This window comes from Psittacula echo (genome assembly GCF_963264785.1).
Source record: "Psittacula echo genome assembly, chromosome: 6".
Taxonomy (NCBI): domain Eukaryota; kingdom Metazoa; phylum Chordata; class Aves; order Psittaciformes; family Psittacidae; genus Psittacula; species Psittacula echo.
Genome location: NC_137743.1, coordinates 14,298,843 through 14,318,054, shown reverse-complemented (window position 1 = coordinate 14,318,054; position 19,212 = coordinate 14,298,843). Strand labels below are relative to the sequence as shown.

At 42.9% G+C, this 19,212-nt stretch overlaps 2 protein-coding genes across 5 annotated transcripts; one reads left to right on the top strand and one right to left on the bottom strand.

The window, feature by feature from the left end:
• The first annotated feature begins 129 nt into the window (after window positions 1–129).
• On the top strand, window positions 130–15,784 carry TAF5 (TATA-box binding protein associated factor 5). The gene is made up of 11 exons (XM_080620286.1): window positions 130–1,163; window positions 2,412–2,652; window positions 3,652–3,967; window positions 4,617–4,780; window positions 5,239–5,374; window positions 5,920–6,040; window positions 6,969–7,098; window positions 10,689–10,853; window positions 11,734–11,911; window positions 12,061–12,238; window positions 12,805–15,784. The coding sequence occupies exons 1-11, from the start codon at window positions 530–532 to the stop codon at window positions 13,020–13,022; spliced, it is 2,481 nt and encodes an 826-aa protein (XP_080476412.1). The 5' UTR covers window positions 130–529; the 3' UTR covers window positions 13,023–15,784.
• Window positions 15,785–15,939: 155 nt separating this feature from the next.
• ATP5MK (ATP synthase membrane subunit k) lies at window positions 15,940–19,095 on the bottom strand. Of its 4 annotated transcripts, none has more exons than XM_080620288.1 (4): window positions 18,996–19,095; window positions 17,093–17,190; window positions 16,905–17,000; window positions 15,940–16,039 (listed from the first exon to the last, which is right to left on the bottom strand). In XM_080620288.1, exons 2-3 carry the CDS (start codon window positions 17,177–17,179, stop codon window positions 16,908–16,910), a joined length of 180 nt encoding a protein of 59 aa, XP_080476414.1. In that variant the 5' UTR covers window positions 17,180–17,190; window positions 18,996–19,095; the 3' UTR covers window positions 15,940–16,039; window positions 16,905–16,907. The 4 variants fall into 4 exon arrangements, with proteins under 4 accessions (XP_080476414.1, XP_080476413.1, XP_080476415.1 ...); XM_080620287.1 differs by lacking the exon at window positions 18,996–19,095 and adding an exon at window positions 18,653–18,989; XM_080620289.1 differs by lacking the exon at window positions 18,996–19,095 and adding an exon at window positions 18,688–18,989.
• Window positions 19,096–19,212: the final 117 nt, after the last annotated feature.

The window sequence follows — 19,212 nt, the reverse complement described above, 5'->3', positions numbered from 1 at the left end:
TTGTAGCTTGGACCTTTCTTTTTTCAGTCTTTTAGTTTTTACACTCGACGCTCCTTCGGCTAATAATGAAGCACAGACAAATGCTTAATTTATCACGAAAGTGCGTTAACCATGAGATACCAGTTCCATTCAAAACGAAGTTTTTATTCTGTAACATCACAAATCTATATTTACCAATAAAGAAGAAGCAATATTAGAAATACCTGGAAAACCAACTGACCCAGCCGTAACTAGTGTAATTCGGAGTAAGTCCAGTAAGGGCACACAGTCCCGAGGCCACCCTTTGTTCACTCTAAGAAGAGCACAAGTAGTAGCTTACTAACTTCAAAACAATCAATTTCTGAACGAGTTTTCCCGCATATGCACACCACGAGCAGCACCGAACTTCACGATACACATCCGCAGAGTCACTATCAAAAGGAACACTTATTTAGTGCTAAAACACCTACAGCTAAAGAGCCGCCTCTCAAACACTTCCCCGCATTCGCACCACCTCTGCTGCCCTAAAGCGCTCCTGGCAGGTCGCAAAATGAAGTCGTCAGTGCCTAGTAGGCAGCGGCAGCAATACTCATCCTTTGCCCTGACTGTCGCAAAAGCACCCGCGCCTGGCGGCGGCAGCCTGTTCCCAGCGAATGGAGAGCGATGCAAGATGGCGGCACTACATGAGGAGCCGGCGGAGGTGACGGCGGTAAAGCCGGATTCTGAGGCGGGGACGCCGCCACAGCCCCCCACTGCGCCTCCAGCTGCCGCCGCCGCCGTTCCCGTCGCTCCCTCGGCCGCGGCGGCGGAAGGAGAGGCGGCGGGGAGCGGTGGGGAGGCGGCGCCCCCGAAGCCCACGGCACCGGGCCCGACCGCCTCCCCGGCTTCACTGGACCGGCAGACGCTCGTGGCTGTGTTGCAGTTCCTGCGGCGTAGCAACCTCCGCGAGTCCGAGGAGATCCTGCGCCGCGAAGCGCGGCTGCTCGGCGATGACCTCGGTTCTGCAGCCCTCAGCCCCCCTGGCGCCGGGCTTCAGGGAGTCCCGGGTGGCGATGCGGATTCCATCGGCGGCGAAGCGTTGCTCAGCCGGGTTAGCGCCGCTGCCGCGATAGGAGGCAATGTCGCCACTGTCGCGTCCTCCAGCCCCGCTGTGGCAGCGGTCGCCGCCGTGCCGCCAGGGAAAGGTGGGGCCCGTGACGGGACTGTAGGGTCGCTGCTCCGAGCGGGAGGCCGCCCCCTCTGCCGGGACCTCCGGGGACTCGGGGATCTTTGTGTCTCTCGCAGCCTTGGAGGCTGTCGGTGATGCTGGGGCACGACGGTCAGCGTCAGGTCGTGCTTCCCTTCGGGTGGTCTTCACTTGGGTGGGAAGCGAGAGTCTGTCCCAGCTTTCTGGGGGGACCCCGGGTGTGTCATTTACCCGTATAACTCGGGAAGAGATCAGGGACTCCTGTGGATGCCCCACTGAAGCAAGGGGCCGAGGATTGGGCTATCTGTCGTATTTGCAAGGTGCACTGCCAAAGTGAGAGGTGCTTCTTGTGTTTGTGCCCTCTCTCGAGGGAGGATCCCGTCTTCAGCAGGCAGCTGAAGGTTTCCTATGTAGTTAGATGTGATGGTCTAAGATGTGAGTGCACGGGAGGGAACAGAGACCTGGTGTACAGAATATGATTTGAAGAAAGTGCCATAGGGTGCTTGGAGAGGAGGCTTTAGACATTTCTGGATCGAGTCGGTGGGTACTTGAGATGTCCTTTGGATAATTGGAGTCTTAACTATTTTTAATCAAGGTATGCTGTGTGGCATATTTACAGAATAGTATAATGAAATTTCAGAAACCGTTATGTCTAAGTTCCGGTGAATGTATAGTATAAAGTCAGCTTGTTCCTACTATCACCTGATAAGGTTGTTTTTTGTATAGAAGACAAAACAGTGAAAATGTTTAATGACTGCTATGGAGAACAGAGCTCTCAGAGCATTAGCAAGTGATAAAAAGTCACTGCACCGTAATGGTTATGTACTTGGTGAATTATTCACTCGATTAACTTAATTTGCTTGTTTACTGGAAGCAAAATAGTTATAGTGGGTATATCTTACAGCCTTAGAAAGATCCCACTCATCATTTGAGATTTTGTAGCCTTTTTTGTGGTGTTAGTGGCTTCTTCCTTTACACTTATGATCTTAGCTGAATAAGATGCTATAATACCTTATAGGCAACTGTTGGCAGAGAAAGCACGAAGGCTAAAGGTGCCGGAAGATTTGGCTGCCGGACTGTGCTACCATCCTCTCACTTGTATTGTTTAAACTTAGTGCTGCACAAGACTTAGTGTCATGTTTTGCTCTGAGTACCTCTGCTTACAAGTGGAGCTGTTAGCCAATGTGTACATGCTAGCTCCTTCAGGCTGTTTTACAAGCTCTTGTTTATGTTAATGCTTTTGCAGTTGGAGGAAGCGTTGTTGTGGAAGATCAGCCAGATGTGAGTGCAGTATTGTCTGCCTACAATCAACAGGGAGACCCGACTCTGTATGAGGAATACTACAGTGGATTAAAACACTTCATTGAGTGTTCTCTGGACTGTCATCGAGCAGAATTGTCTCAGCTGTTTTATCCTCTCTTTGTGCACATGTACTTGGAACTGGTCTACAATCAACATGAGAGTGAAGCAAAGTCTTTTTTTGAAAGGTAATCTGAAGTAACGGTACCATGGATTATAGTAACTGTTCTTAAATCCTTTTCCAATCTTCTATTTCAGAAAGATCATGCTTTTGAACTGTCCATGGGCATACTTTGAACCATCTTTATGGTGAACTGATGGGCTCTGTGCTGCAAAAGTATCAATGAAGAGATACTTCTTTAGGGAAAGAGTGTGGGGTAATTTTTAGCTCTGGAAAATTCTACTGAGATGCCAAAGTTATGTATGCTATATGTATTGCTAATGTCATAACATGTATATTGAAATTCTTCAAGTGAGATTAAAGGAATTAATTTGTGGCTAATCTGTAATTTTCTGTGCTTTTACTGTGGTTCACTTCTTTATCACTTGAGAAGAAAATGAAATTTGTTTTCTGAATTCAGACCAATTCTGAAGTATTTCAATCTGAATTGATAACTTTGTCTCCCTCCAATATGGTCAGGAAAAATGGTGCTGTAAATAGTTAAAATGTTCCTTGCCACAACTATTTTATAACGTGGTTTGAGTAAAAATGGAAAACTCTAGACATATGTTAGCTATTACGTAATACAAGTGGAGAGTGAGAAAGACATACAGTGTAAAATGTGCATATTCATATAATGAATCAGATATAAATACATTCAAGTAGTCTTGCATAATAAAAAATGACCTGTACTTTATGATGCCACAAATTAAGGTTTCATTTCTCTAAATAAACATGTCAGTGTAACTGTTTACTTCAGGCGAGAACCCTTTGGACATACGAAACTGTGAGGTTCCATTTGTGTGTTTTCTTCATCTTGTTTTTTAACTGTTGAAATGTTCTTACTGTATACAGTAAGTCACTCATGTATCTTCCCCAGGATGCAATTTATTTTGGCAGAAAATAATCTCTTGTAGTCAGTAGCTTCCAAAAGGTCCTTATGTACATGTTTCATGTTAAAGTAATCTAAGGAAGTGTGCACTTAGGATATAATGTTTTTGTAATAAATCTTAAATTGTTTCAATAGATTTCATGGGGATCAGGAGTGCTATTACCAGGATGACCTGCGTGTGTTATCCAGTTTAACCAAAAAAGAACATATGAAAGGTAACGAGACCATGCTGGATTTCCGAACAAGCAAGTTTGTGCTGCGCATTTCCCGTGACTCTTACCAACTCTTGAAGAGGCATCTTCAGGAAAAGCAGAACAATCAGATCTGGAACATTGTTCAGGAGCATCTTTACATTGATATCTTTGATGGAATGCCTCGCAGTAAACAACAGATAGATGCTATGGTTGGAAGCTTGGCTGGGGAGGCAAAACGAGAGGCTAATAAAGCAAAGGTAGGAGGCAAAGATTGTTGCACTTTTGTAATTGAACAATTCTCCCTAGTTTTTACCTTAGTGCAGACTCATAACTGTCATTTGAGATCTTAAAAACATCATGAACAGAAGGAAGGAAGAGAACTGTACAGATACTTGTTGGCAGTATCAACAAGATGTGTCACCTTAGAAGAAACTGTTAAACCCTTTTGAGAAACAATGTTGTATTCAGCCCACGGAACTAAACTCGAACTAACTTGTGAATTACTCTGTGGTTTTCAAATGGATACCTGACTATTTGGCTTCATCTTTTACAACAGGTGTAATTCTTACTGTCGGTTGTTACTACAAGGTATGTTTGTGTAGATCTTGAGAACATAGTACTACAGTACTATACACATAAATTATGTAAACTGTAGGGATTATGCTATAAGGAAGTGTGAAGAGATGGTGGGAGAACTTCCAGTTGTCCAGACCAGTTGCTGAGTAAAACAACAGAATGTGTACTACATTTGTTATGGACTAACTTGTAATGTACGCACTAGTCTTAAACATAGCCCTTTTAAAGTGCTTGGACTATTACACTGAAAACTTTCCATTAAAAAAAAAAAATAGTTCTCAGTAAGAAAAACAATTACTGTTTTGTGTCATGTGTTTTATTGGCTTCCAGGTTTTCTTTGGCTTATTGAAAGAACCAGAGTTTGATGTGCCTTTGGATGATGAAGATGAAGAAGGAGAAAATGAGGAGGGAAAGCCAAAGAAGAAAAAACCTAAAAAAGACAGTGTAGGGTCGAAAAGTAAAAAACAGGACCCTAATGCTCCTCCCCAAAACAGGTACCAAGGGAATGATGTGTAGAGAAGTCCTGTTAAATCCAGTCATGTCATGCCAAACCTACATCGCTGTTCACATGACATTTTTAGCATTTTGGCCATTTCAGCCCTACACAGCTTTAGCCATAAGACTTCTAAGGGAGGTAATGGAAAGCTTAGCATATAACCCTCTGTCTTTACCCTTCAAGGTAATCTGAATTTCCCTTGATAATATTTTACTCTGTTATCCACTTATCTTTTCAGCTCATACTCGATTGTTTATGTCGTTCCACTGTCACTTTGAAAGTCTTAAAGCTAACGGCTCTTTTCTGATCGGTTAATCTACATGGTCTTTCGTTTATTCTAATTCTTGTTTTGTATTTGAATATTGAGGTGTAGGGTTGCATGCAAGCATTTTGCTTTCTGTGTTTTGATTAATGATATGGAAGGTGCTTTTAGTTTGTAAAAATGTGTGCTTGTAGAATTCCTCTGCCTGAACTGAAAGACTCTGACAAGCTAGATAAAGTCATGAATATGAAGGAAGCTGCACGGCGTGTGCGTCTTGGCCCAGAGTGTCTGCCCTCCATCTGTTTCTACACATTCCTTAATGCTTACCAGGTTGGTAAAAGAAGAGTTTGGGCAATTGGGAAAAGAGAATAAAAATTATAGGTATCGCTCTTAACAAAGAAAGAAGACTTGGCATCCTTGGAAAGGGTTGTTGGAGTAGTTGGAATTAGTGTTGTAAAGTTGATGTTCCAAAACTAACAATTCTCTTTAGAAACTCCTTAAACTATATAATTCCCGTGTTCCTTAGTTTTGCTCTGATTTTACCATAATTCCTGCTTTTGTTTTTCCTGGGGGCCCTGAGTGTATTCTGCAGCATGCAGAAGATGTTTTGCACCAGAATGCTGGATAATAGCACTGTTTTGTTGCTATTAGCTATGCTTCATTTGTACAGTTCATATATGCTTCATTCATACATGCTTCATTCAGTTTTATTTTTAATGGCACAAGAATTTACACGTTTATGTCTATCTTAAAACAGTCCCCTTTTATTTTTGTAAATAAGTAAAATTAATTTTCTTACTAGTACTTAGGATTTTGTAATATTTGAAATTCATCATGAAAGATACAAACAATATAAAAGGATATTTTGTGTTTAGGGTCTGACTGCAGTGGATATTACAGATGACTCTAGCATGATTGTAGGAGGCTTTGCTGATTCTACTGCCAGAGTGTGGTCTGTGACTCCAAAAAAGCTACGTAGTGTGAAAACAGCAGCAGGTAAGACAGACCATAACACTGAATATGAGAATGCCTTACTTGTGACAGCTGTGTTTTGCACAAACAGAGAAAGATATCTATGTCAGGAGAGTTGTCTTCAGCAGTTAGATGCTTTGACTTTGAAGAAACTGTATGTGCACAGGTATATTGGATCACATCTTATACACTACCATTAGAAACATTTGTAAAGGAATGAGAAGTCTGGTTGTGTACACCTGGTGTGAGGTGGTCAGTGGATACAGTTTGGAACCAGCCATCTTGCTTCTGAACTGGATGATAACTATAGAGTGTAGTAGGGTTTAGGTGATCTGGGGGAGAGACTAGAGGTACTCTGGGGGAAATTATAAGAGAGAACTCTGAGAAGGATGGAGGAGAATGTCCTGTAGCTCAAAACCTACACAAATTCGGGCTGCTTTAATTCTGCTGTTTATGTAACAATATGTTGCGGTTGAAGCTAGATACCACACAGACATTTCTTAACCTTGATGTTTACCTGAGATGTGGTCATGATGTTCAGGAAATAGTAGCCTCACAGACTTAAAGTTATTTTGTGTGTAGTGTGCAGCTGTCAAAACATGTCTGTAAAGAACGCTTGTGGCATATTAACTTCCTGGGAAAAGGCATGAAAAATTGGCATCTCTATAAAGAAGATGTTACTGTGTTTGGAGGCTGAACAACGTATGTATGAAAAATAACACGTCAGGATTAATTTATTTTAGCTCAGTTAAGACTTAAGGAAGAGTGATTATTATGTAGAGTGTTATTTTCGCCTTTTACAATGGTAAAAAACATTTCAAGTGCCATTGCATGTTTCAAACTCACCAATTCCCAAGTACTTTTAGAGAGAATATTATTTGTTTTCTGTTCACGGCATTCATCTTTGAACTTCTGACAGTTACTATGATACATGAACTTTGCTATATTGCAGACCTTAGTCTCATCGACAAAGAATCAGATGATGTCTTGGAGAGGATCATGGATGAGAAAACAGCAAGTGAGTTGAAGATTTTATATGGTCACAGTGGACCTGTCTATGGCACCAGCTTCAGTCCTGATAGGTAAAAGAAGTTTACAAGCTAATTAATTTGCTTATCTTGAGTTTTAATTGTATGATACTGAATCATAGAATCATAGAATAGTTAGGGTTGGAAAGGACCTTAAGATCATCAAGTTCCAACCCCCCTGCCATGGGCAAGGACACCTCACACTAAACCATGCCACCCAAGGCCTCATCCAACCTGGCCTTGAACACCACCAAGGATGGAGCATTCACAGCCTCCCTGGGCAACCCATTCCAGTGCCTCACCACCCTCTCAGTAAAGAATTTCCTCCTTATATCCAACCTAAACTTCCCCTGTTTAAGTTTGAACCCGTTACCCCTTGTCCTGTCACTACAGTCCCTGATGAATAGTCCATCCCCAGCATCCCTGTAGGCCCCCTTCAGATACTGGAAGGCAGCTATGAGGTGTCCACGCAGCCTTCTCTTCTCCAGGCTGAACAGCCCCAACTTTCTCAGCCTATCTTCATACGGGAGGTGCTCCAGTCCCCTGATCATCCTCGTGGCCCTCCTCTGGACTTGTTCCAACAGTTCCATGTCCTTTTTATGTTGAGGACACCAGAACTGCACACAATACTCCAAGTGAGGTCTCACGAGAGCAGAGTAGAGGGGCAGGATCCCCTCCTTCAACCTGCTGGTCACGCTCCTCTTGATGCAGCCCAGGATACGGTTGGCTTTCTGGGCTGCGAGCGCACACTGCAGCCGGCTCATGTTCATTTTCTCATCGACCAACACCCCCAAGTCCTTCTCTGCAGGGCTGCTCTGAATCTCTTCTCTGCCCAACCTGTAGCCGTGCCTGGGATTGCTCCGATCCAGGTGTAGGACCTTGCACTTGGCATGGTTAAACTTCATAAGGTTGGCATCAGCCCACCTCACAAGCGTGTCGAGGTCCCTCTGGATGGCATCCCTTCCCTCCGGCGTATCAACCGAACCACACAGCTTGGTGTCATCGGCAAACTTGCTGAGGGCGCACTCAATCCCACTGTCCATGTCACCGACAAAGATGTTGAACAAGACCAGTCCCAACACTGATCCCTGAGGGACACCACTCGTTACTGGTCTCCAGCTGGACATCGAGCCATTGACCACAACTCTTTGCATGCGGCCATCCAGCCAGTTCTTTGTCCACGGAGTGGTCCACCCATCAAATTGATGTCTCTCCAGTTTAGAGGCAAGGATGTCCTGTGGGACAGTGTCGAACGCTTTGCACAAGTCCAGGTAGATGATGTCAACTGCTCTGCCCCTGTCCGTCAGTTTCGTAGCCCCATCACAGAAGGCCACTAAATTGGTCAGGTAGGATTTCCCCTTAGTGAAGCCATGCTGGCTGTCACCAAGCACCTCCTTGTTTTTCATGTGCCTTAGCATGCCTTCCAGGAGAATCTGCTCCAAGATTTTGCCAGGCACGGAGGTGAGACTGACTGGTCTGTAAATCCCTGGGTCATCCATTTTCTCCTTCTTGAAAATGGGAGTTATATTTCCCTTTTTCCAGTCATCGGGACCTTCACCTGACTGCCATGATTTTTCAAATATGATGGCCAGTGGCTCAGCAACTTCATTCGCCAGCGCCTTCAGGACCCACGGATGGATTTCGTCAGGTCCCATGGACTTGTGTACGTTTAGGTTTTTAAGATGGTCTCGAACCAGATCCTCTCCTACAGTGGGCCTGGGGTCTTCATTCTTACAGTCCCTGCGTTCGCCTTCCAAGACTTGGGTGGTGCGGTCAGAGCCTTTGCCAGTGAAGACCGAGGCAAAGAAGTCATTAAGAACCTCAGCCTTCTCCAAATCCAGGGTAGCCAGTTCTCCCAATAGCTTCTAGAGTTCTCCCGATATCTTCCGGAGAGGGCCTACATTGTCCTTAATCTGTCTTCTGTTTGCTACGTACCTATAGAATCCCTTCCTGCTATCCTTAACATCCCTAGCCAAGTTCAATTCTAACTGGGCCTTAGCTTTCCTAACCTGGTCCCTAGCTTCCCAGACAACATCCACGTATTCTTCCCAGGCCGCCTGTCCCTGCTTCCACCTTCTATAAGCCTCTTTTTTCCTTTGAATTTTCCTGAGCAGCTCCTTATCCATCCAAGGAGGTCTCCTGGCCCTCCTGCTGCACTTCCTTCTAGTTGGGATGCAACACTCCTGAGCTTGGAGCAGGTGATCCTTGAATAACAACCAACAGTCTTGGGCCCTCCTGCCCTCTAGGGCTATATCCCATGGAACCTTACTAAGCAGGTTCCTGAAGAGGCCAAAGTCTGCTCTCTTGAAGTCCAGGGCAGGGAGCTTGCTGCCCGCTCTTCTCACTGTCCTGAGGATCTCAAATTCGACCATCTCATGATCGCTGCATCCAAGGCTGCCCTGGAGCATCACATTTCCAACCAACCCTTCCCTGTTGGTGAGCACAAGGTCAAGCACGGCACCTCTCCTTTTTGGCTCCTCTTATTACTTGCAGAAGGAAGTTGTCTTCCACACAATTGAGGAACCTCCTGGATTGCTTGTGCCGGGCCATACCTTCACTCCAACAGATGTCAGGGTGGTTGAAGTCCCCCATGAGAACAAGGGCCTGGGAGCGTGAGGCTGTTCCTATCTGCCTATGTTCTTAATGTGGCTTTCTCCAGATAGTCAAAACAATTCTTGTTTATGCAGTTTATAAGAAACTCTGTGTCAGTGTAAGTGTTCATTATGCTCAGGTATTGGGCACTGTCAGCTGTTGCTGAAATCAACTGGAGCTGAGGATGCCAACACCTTTTTTAAGGTTTAGGACTTCAATGGCAAAATAGACCATCTTTTCTGCAAACTGTTTTAAGCTGGGCTTTAACTAACTGAATTGTAGAGAAGAACAACTACAGCAGTGATTTCACTTAGAGTATTGCAAAACATAAATCCAGACTGAGTAGCATCATTGCACTTCTTCAAGTTTCTCATATTCTACTGAGACTTAATTTTCAGAATTTATTGAATGGTATCTTCAAAAGAATAGATTTAAAACCATTATGTCATTATGAATGTCTGGACAGTAGAAAGGAAGTTTTAAATGTCTGAAGTTTTTGCTTTTGTGTGTGTCTAGTCAGGAAACACCCATCACAGAAACACAGCTGAGAAGTAAACTTTGTGTGGAATACGAACATAGAGTCTGGAATTGGGAATGTGAGCATTATATGAATTTTCTTTCAGAGATTCCTGAAATTTTGTTTGGAGTGACATTAAAAGATTTTATTTTTTTTCCAGTAACATAGCATAGCAGTTTACTAGTTATTTTTTTCATATACCTGGCATTTACCTGAGTAAAGAACAGCTCTGTGTGTTGGGGTCTTACTCGTTTGTCTATTTGTGTGGGTTTTTTGGTTTGGTTTTTTTGCCCATAAGCATTACAGTGTAATCAAAATTAGTCATCAACATCTAATTGTATCTCTTTTTTGCGTAAGGACCTACGACAGGATTCTGCTTGAGTCAGTTGCTTACCCCATCAAAATGCTGATTTATATGTGACATGCTAAACAGATACTGCTCAGGGGACGTAGATATCTCACAGTGTTCTTGCAAAGGTTATACAGTCTGTGTGCAAGTCTGATATGTAATTTGCTATACTTTCTCCTGTGACAGGAACTATCTCTTGTCCTGTTCTGAGGATGGCACTGTCAGATTGTGGAGTCTCCAAACATTCACATGTTTGGTGGGATATAAAGGACACAACTACCCAGTATGGGATACGCAATTCTCTCCTTATGGTTATTACTTCGTGTCAGGGGGACATGACAGAGTGGCTCGGTAAGAAGCTGGATGGGTTTTTACTTTTCTGGGTTGGTTTGTGGTGGATTAACCCTGAGAGTGATTACTTGATATAATCTAGCCTGCCCTAATACTGGAAATACATTTTATTTCATGTCAATTAAAATACTGAACAAATGTTTTAGTGTAGGTTGTTTTTTCAACACACATCAGATTATCTGACAACTAAAGAGATGATGTTTCTCTTATGTGACTATCTGATTAGAGATATTCTCTTCTGGTTTGTTAAACAACTTGTCAGAATATTCTTTATTTCTCCCTTTGGAGAAGTATGCTTTGGAGAAGTACACTTTTCCAAAACAGATCATGCTAATTCAATAAACTGAACAGTAAGAAACCACTTCCTTTTATTCCTCAGTGGTTTGGGTTGGAAGGGACCTTTAAAGGTCTTTTAGTCCAACCTCCCTGCAATGGGCAGGGACATCTTCAACTAGACCAGGCTGCTCAGAGCCCTGTCCAACATGATGTTGAATGTTTTGAGGGGACTGGGCATCTACCGCTTCTCTGGGCAATCTGTTCAAGTGTTTCACCACTGTCATTGTAAAAATTTCCTCCTTATATCTATTCTAAGTCTCTTTTAGTTTAAAAACATTACCTCTTGTCTTATTGCAACAGGCCCTGATAAAAGTTTGTCCCCATCTGTTTTATAAGCCTCCTTTAAGTACTGAAAGGCTGCTATGAGGTCTCTCCAGAGCCTTCTCTTCTCCAGGCTGAACAACCCCAACTCTCTCAGCCTGTCTTCACAAGAGAGATCTTCCATCCCTCTGATGATTTTTGTGGCTCTCCTCTGGACCCGCTCTAAGAGGTGCAGATACTGAACTTCATCAGGGTTCTTCCTAATAAAAGCTTTTCTTTTCAGTCTGTGGGCAACAGATCACTACCAGCCTTTACGGATATTTGCCGGTCATCTTGCTGACGTGACATGTACCCGATTCCATCCAAACTCCAATTATGTTGCCACAGGCTCAGCAGACAGAACTATACGGCTCTGGGATGTTTTGAATGGGAATTGTGTCAGAATATTCACTGGACATAAGGTAAGGGCGTTATCACTTGCAGTGTGAAAGTGGTTTTATTTCTGTGATGAGATTCTGAAGAGTAGTGTTCAGAATGCCTATGGCTTGACTGACTGAATGTGAGTAGATTTAATTAGCTTGCTTGTTGTTCCCTCTCAAATATCTGTTAGGGACCAATTCATTCACTGGCATTTTCTCCTAATGGACGATTCCTGGCTACTGGAGCAACAGATGGAAGAGTTCTGCTGTGGGATATTGGACATGGCTTGATGGTTGGAGAATTGAAAGGGCACACCGACACTGTCTACGCGCTCAGATTCAGTAGAGATGGAGAGATTTTAGCATCAGGTAAAATTCACTGGAAACAGTGAAGTTTCTGTTGTGTTCCATACACCTGAAGAGGAATGGCTGCTTAAATTGTGAAAGACAGTAGAATCACTTGCTTAGCAAAACCAGCAACTTAAAACTGCTGGTACAAGGCAAGTTCTTCACTGCACTGTGAAACATGGCCCCTGCAAAATTCTGCTGTCTTCCCTGTATCAAACTGTTATTATGTGACTTAGAATCAAGGATCTGCTGAAATTGGCATCTAGCACACAGGAGGGTCCTGCTTTTTCACTGCTAGGTTATCTAATCCAAACCCAAGTGTTTTGAGAGAGTAGTTCTTTGTGCTTTAACCGCAGGACACTCAGGTGAGAGTACAGAAAAGCTGAAATCCTGGTAACTTTTATGTGTGTATTCAGAATGTTAGAGGCTTGTGAAAGTCTGTTTCCTTGCAGGATGAGAGCATAAGTCCACAGTTATGAGAAAACCTGCTTTTTGAGCTTTAATTTTTGTTAACTTGCTCCCCAGTAACTTTTTTGTATACCTTGTTTATTAACAGGCTTCAAACTATTGCTCATTTTCATTTTTAGGTTCAATGGATAACACAGTTCGCCTGTGGGATGCTGTGAAGGCATTTGAAGATTTAGAAACCGATGACTTTACTACAGCCACTGGACATATAAACTTGCCTGAAAACTCACAGGACTTGTTACTAGGTACATACATGACCAAATCAACCCCGGTTGTACACCTCCATTTTACACGCAGAAACTTGCTGCTGGCTGCGGGAGCCTACAGTTCACAGTGAATCTGGAAGCTGCAAGACTGACTGTGCCAAGTCACTGCATTCATGACCTCAGGATGTGAGATAAGGAGGAATGTCTTGTACAGGTGGATCCCACTAGGAATAAAACTATGTAAACTAATGCAAGCAGCATTTCTCAGTTCTGCTATTTCATATTTATCCACACTTTGAAAATGCTGGAGATTGACAAGACATCATGACTGTAAAAGAAGGAATTGTTCGTGGTGCTTTTGATAAATATATATACACATGTATATGAAAATGGCTGTCTCATCTCGGAGATGGTATTGAGCTCTGCTGAAACTTGAAGGAAAGTTAACAGCCTTATTATGTGTTCTCAAATGATTTTTTTAAAGCACTTAATTTATGGTTAGCAGATGTTTAATCTATCTCAAACACAAGTTAAAAGTGTTCAGTTTCAGGAAAGAAGAATGTAGTTTAATTCGCTACAGCCTGGGCTGGGCAACAGGTATGGTGAGAGTATCCCAGCAACAAACAGGGCATTGGAAGAGTAGGTCCTGCAGGCAGAGTCCTGTGGGAGACTGTTGTAAAATGACATGTATGGGGTTTGTGCATCTGAGTACTACGTGCTGAGAAGATTTCAAACTCCTGTATTCTTTTGAGTTACCAGAAACACAGATTTTGTTATTCTGTTCTTAGAGGTAGCCAGTGCTGTGCGACAAGCAACCAGAAGTGCAATGTGAACTTAATTTACCTTCATACTTTATTGTCTGAAAAAGAAAAAGGAGGGAGGGGGAACTGAGGCATAACTGAAATACCCGTTATTAAAAAAGTGGACTTAAACCCTTTTACATTGTATTGGATCTAGAAGAACTTTAACAACCATTATCATTTCTGCATAAGGTTTAATATATAAAAAGGCAAAACTAGCCAAGAAGTCAAAACACTGCAGAGTAAAAGGATTAATCAGTCCGAAGTGTATTATCAGTTTGTTTTTAGAAAGGCCAGCTCATCTGCTGCAGTGACAATTTCCATCTGCAAAAACTGTAACCCAGGAAGGCTTCCTGGACAACCAGTAAAGCTCAGTGCTATAGAATTAATAAATTAACAATTAATTGCTAAGAAAGATTAAAACATGCAAGACATTGGGAAGTATACTTCTTGTCTTTGAGCAAAAAACACCACCACCAAAGGACAGACCCACAGTTTGGTGGGTTATAGGTTTGTTTTGTTGGTTTTTTATATCTGTTACAAGCTGTATAGAGGGAAACCCATTTTGTGTTCCTCATTACTTTCCATTAAGGGCTGGGCCACTTGAACAATCTGCTGGCTCTCTAATGAAAATAAAAACAAGACTTGATATTTCCTAGGTAAAGTAAGTGGAGAACTACCTCCCTTTTCATCCTTTCTCTGACTCCAAGTCTTGGAGTAAAGATGTATTACACACCAAAGGAAAGGGTGGAAAATTCAATAGGAAGCTCACCTGGAAATATTTTTTAAAGACAAAGGTGTTAAACCTAAATATACTCTCTTTTTTTGTGTGTGTAATGGTACCTCCACAAAATTTCCTAGCTCTCAATAGTACCAGTTGGACTTAAGTACAATTGTGGTGAATCAAGTTACCTAAAACAAAGCATGTAGTTTTGACAGCTTAAAAACAACACTGCCATATTCTGCCTTTATATTTTGTACAGTTTTATACTTTTGATACTATAATAAATACTAAAACCACATAGTTTGTGTCTCTGTGTTGCAAGAAAGTACTTTCTTCTTGGCTGCAATGGAAGCAAGAGCAGTGCTTATATCTGTGAGCACTCTGCTAAGAGAAACAAAGTAATTCAGAAACAGTTGTTGACAAGGTGTTTCATGTAAATCACCTGAGGGTAGATGACAGGTTGTAGGTAATTGGATCTATTACATTGTTACAACAACCAGTATTCATCTAGAAGGTTGCATACAGCAAAGGCCATTTATTAGAACAAAACTCACAGGAGAGGAAGACGACTACATTTAATCAGAAAGCCCAGAATCTACAAATAGGTTAAAAAAATACATAAACTAGAGTGAGAGAGCACAGAGACATGTAATTTCTCTCTCCTTTTTTTTCAAACAACCGTGTCTACCTCTTCCTGCCTTCATTTTGGGAGTATAGTTGCATTCTTTAGCACCAGCAGTCCTAGTGTCAACCCTGCTGCTGGCTCCCCTCTGAAAAACATGGTGCCCTATAATCACATCTACACATCAGCACTAAGGGGACATCTAAGGAAGGTTCTGTGTTCTGAGCTACAGAAAGACACTGGAGAACACAACAGATAGTTTTTAGTGTTGGGCAGGGAGGGGGCTGCATATATTTAGCTGTGGTAGGAACGCCCAATTTAGTAAGAGTCTATGTCCAAGAAAAACTGAAGTCCTTCAGTCACTGTTTATGAACATGCAGGGTTACGAGAGCTTAACATCAGCAAAGTAAGCCATTTTCTTTCTGGCAGTTATCTCTGAAATGCAAGTAAATCAAATACCATCATTTATCAGCCTAATGTGGGAGGTTTTGCATGAAACCCAAACAGGATCTATGCAAAATATGGACAACTGAGGCAGAAGTTGTCATCTGCATTGCATTAATAATTGTGAAAAAGTCATGATTTCCATGTAAGCTACTAGCTTGGAATACAAAAAAATAAGAACAACCAGGTAACTGCAAACCATGTGAGGTCACCATTACTCACTGAGACATGGAAGTGTGGAGATGCTTTCACCAGCTATAAGCTCTATGCCAGCATTGCTGTCTTTCCCAGGTTACTTCCAGGTGCTCAGAACACTTTAGGATGTATTGTAACAACAGAAGAGTTTAGTTAAGATTGTAACGACAAGGATCAGTTACTCCATCTCTGCTACAAGTAGCCATTTTTTGACAGAGAAAAAACAAGATGCGCACATTTGTGCTTTTTTGCACTATTTCATATTTCAAATGAAACAAGTAATCATTTCAATTTTATTAGCCACAACAGGTCATCAGCTTGCATTACACTGATACAGATTAGAGGTTCAGACATGCCAGCAACCTGCCAAGAGAAGAAAGATCAAACATAGCAAGTCTTGCACAGTGGTACTAGTAACTGAGCACCCCCTCTCTCCAAGCCCAAACAATTTTAGTTACAAGCAGGCAAATTCCAGCATCCACAGGAACAACTGAGGTCCCTTTATAACACACAATGATGCTCAAGCTTATTGTTTCCTACCCCTTTTTGCAGACTATGAGGACAGCCCATAGGTCTTTTCAAAATGCCATTTCAGTGGAAATTTTGTATTTGAAAGCAACCGTACAATTTTGTAACACTTGGTTGTTGCTATATAAGAGCAATCACTTCTATACAGGCCTTGCACAGTCAGGTGTGCAATATATATAGCTCCATTGTATGGTGTTCCTCTATTATGTTCAAAAGGTTTTAACAGACTGCATTAACCTCTGCTTGGAATTCTCTAATACGACCAAGTCCCCAACTCCTATTTTATTATTTCAATAACCTACAAAGCAACAGTTATTCCTATTTTACAGCAAAAGGTCAGACCAGAGGCACCCAATAGTTGCAGGCAAAGCCTGATATACCTAGCTGCAACACCCTTCCATTCCTCCTTCCTTGCTTATCCTTCATCCCTGTGTGCTGTCTGTAGTCCCATTCACCATGTCAAAACAAAAAGAATACTAGTATCCTATATTTACTACATCCCCATTTAACAACCTACGTAATTCAGAATGCCCCAAATAAGCTGATGCTATGGTTTAGTTGAGGTTTAAAATTATAAATACAAAGTTCATATGCCTGTGTTTCTCTCTCTCTAATTATACTCTATTGCTAGCAACATGTCCCTTGTCACTGTCTCTTCTTGGCCTTGTGCTGAAACATTTTGGTCCTGGAACACACTTACCATTTACTTATCTGCCACAGCAGGAGTTTTGGTTTTGGGTCTAAGCTTGAAATACAAGATGATCAGTGCAATGCCCGTGTATGTTGCTATTACATACTGGAAAAGATAAAAGTTTAGTTTAGTTTCAGTCTAATACCCAGAAAACTCCATCATCCTAGACTACAGGAGTTAATATATGTAATACATACATTCCTCCTGCCCGTGATGGTGTAGGAATTGAAGTACTTCGCAAATCCAGTGAACTGGTGTTGAGATCCCGAGTCATGGCCAGCCATGGCTGCTTGTCCTAACAAGCAATACAGGACACTCAATGAACTGACAGTCAGTTGCACAGGATCAACAGAAAAATCAAACTAACCTTGACACTGAATGTAGGAATGTCACTGTCAGCTATTAAATCTGCTTTCAGGACATTCAACAAACAATGCACACACACATGGAACAGGCATCTTCAGAGCACTGTATCTTAAGGTACAAAAAAGGCCACACAAGAGCTGATAAGCAAATGAGGGGTTCTGAAGGGAAGAACATTCATGATTTTCAGAGTTCATTCAAATGAGTTTAAACATAAGAAACTACAAATATCAGGACGATGACTCTAAAAGGGAAAAATCCTCAGAACACTTAGGAAGAAAAGTCCTGCCAACACAACCATTCAACACAGGCAAATTTCTATCAATTGTTCATGAATCTGCAGTACGTAATTAAGATGAATCTTCACTGGTTCAGCTAAGAAACAGCTCAATGACATACTCAAAAACCTGGTGACAACATTCAGAGTAGACCACAACACTGTTTTGTGATTCAAAATGATGCTTTACAACATCCATACCATATTAGAGTACAAGGGTTGGTAACAAGAATTGCCCTGCTCTCAGCTGCACATCACTATTGCATTTTAATTTCTAACCCTAGTGTTCACAGATCTAGATGAAAATACACTTTTTTCCCCCCCTCCAATTATTTTTCAGCTAGATCAGCAAGTTATTAGAGCCAGCCTCAGAAGTGCTTTCACAAGATAACAAAAACACTAAATACATGAGGGCACACTTGTATTTTGTCTGTGTCAGGACTAAAGTTTCACATCTAAGATGTTCACTAACATAAAAGCACGTTGTGGCTACAGTAGCGTACTTCCAGATTCACTGAACGGTTCAGGTTAGCACCCCAGAGACTGCACAGTCCAACCCCAACCTGCCCAAAGCAGGGGAACACATCCAGTCAGGTTTTTAATACCTTCAGAGATGGAGACTTCACAACTCCCCAGGGAAACTGTTCTGGTATTTGATCAAACTTAGAATAAAAGGGATTTTCTTTTTAATGTTTAGAGATATATTTTTCTTATGTTTAAGAGAGGTTTATGTTTAGGACAAACATATTGTTTGTTTTTGTAACTCACCCCAAAACAAGCACACGTATCATACGGTTACCAATCAAACCAGGCAGATGCTGCAACCACTGGTATTGCAGAAGAAGAGGGACACAACACATTGCTACAGCAGGTACTATGCTAATTAACATAGCTCTTAAGCAAACCCAATCCAGTAACGTATCTCCGGTGCATAATCAGGTAAGCACGCCTGCAAGTGGACTAACAGCTAAAAATCTCAAAAAACCCCAAACTCCATAAGTATTAACCACACATGACTTGGAAAGTCAAGGTCATCTTTTTTTATGCCCGACCGACAGAAAACCCCAGAGCCACTGCGTTCTTCCGAGGCCGGCTCAGAGCCCAAACACCACAATACCGCTTTTCTTTATCAGAAGAGCCAGGTGCCCTTGCCATTCCCGGGCCGCTCCCCCTTCCTGCCCTGACACCGGGCGCCGCCGGCTGCCGCGCTCGCCCCAGCCCCGCACAGCGGCCAGGCCCATCTCGCTGGCTCAGACAGCCGCGATCCCGGCGCTCCTTCGCCTCAGCTCCCTCGGGCCGGAGGAAGGGACGCAGCGGCTGAAGGTCGCGGCCGCCCCGGGACACAGCCACAGCTCAGAGCCACAGAGAGCCACCCTCCCGCCCGGCGCCACAGCCCTATAGGAGGGGTGCACGGCAGGGGTCTGCGGCGGGACGGGAACCAGGCTCGCTTCCCACTGTACCTCAGTGCTGCCGCTGTTCCACAACTACCGCCGCGCTCTGCCCTTCGCCAGCACCCTCCCACAAAATGGCGGCCACAGAGCGCCGCGCGCAGCCACCGCGGGCCGCGCTGATTGGCTGACCTCTCTACAGTGACAGAGTTGTCTCCGCCCCCCCTCCTCCTGGTTGGCTGAGGAGTGGTTCTCTGCTTCCGTTTGACCTTTGCCTCCTGTCCTAGCT

Bases quoted from the DNA above. Each gene is read 5' to 3' on its own strand.
- TAF5 (XM_080620286.1), top strand. From the start codon at position 530: ATGAAGTCGTCAGTGCCTAGTAGGCAGCGGCAGCAATACTCATCCTTT. The intron at 1,164-2,411 runs GTGGGGCCCGTG...ATGCTTTTGCAG, and splicing joins CGCCGTGCCGCCAGGGAAAG to TTGGAGGAAGCGTTGTTGTG. The intron at 7,099-10,688 runs GTAAAAGAAGTT...CTCCTGTGACAG, and splicing joins ACCAGCTTCAGTCCTGATAG to GAACTATCTCTTGTCCTGTT.
- ATP5MK (XM_080620287.1), bottom strand. From the start codon at position 18,776: ATGGGCCTGGCCGCTGTGCGGGGCTGGGGCGAGCGCGGCAGCCGGCGG. The intron at 17,191-18,652 runs GTATTGTGGTGT...ATTGCTTGTTAG, and splicing joins TCTTCTGATAAAGAAAAGCG to GACAAGCAGCCATGGCTGGC. The intron at 17,001-17,092 runs GTATGTATTACA...TATCTTTTCCAG, and splicing joins CCATCACGGGCAGGAGGAAT to TATGTAATAGCAACATACAC.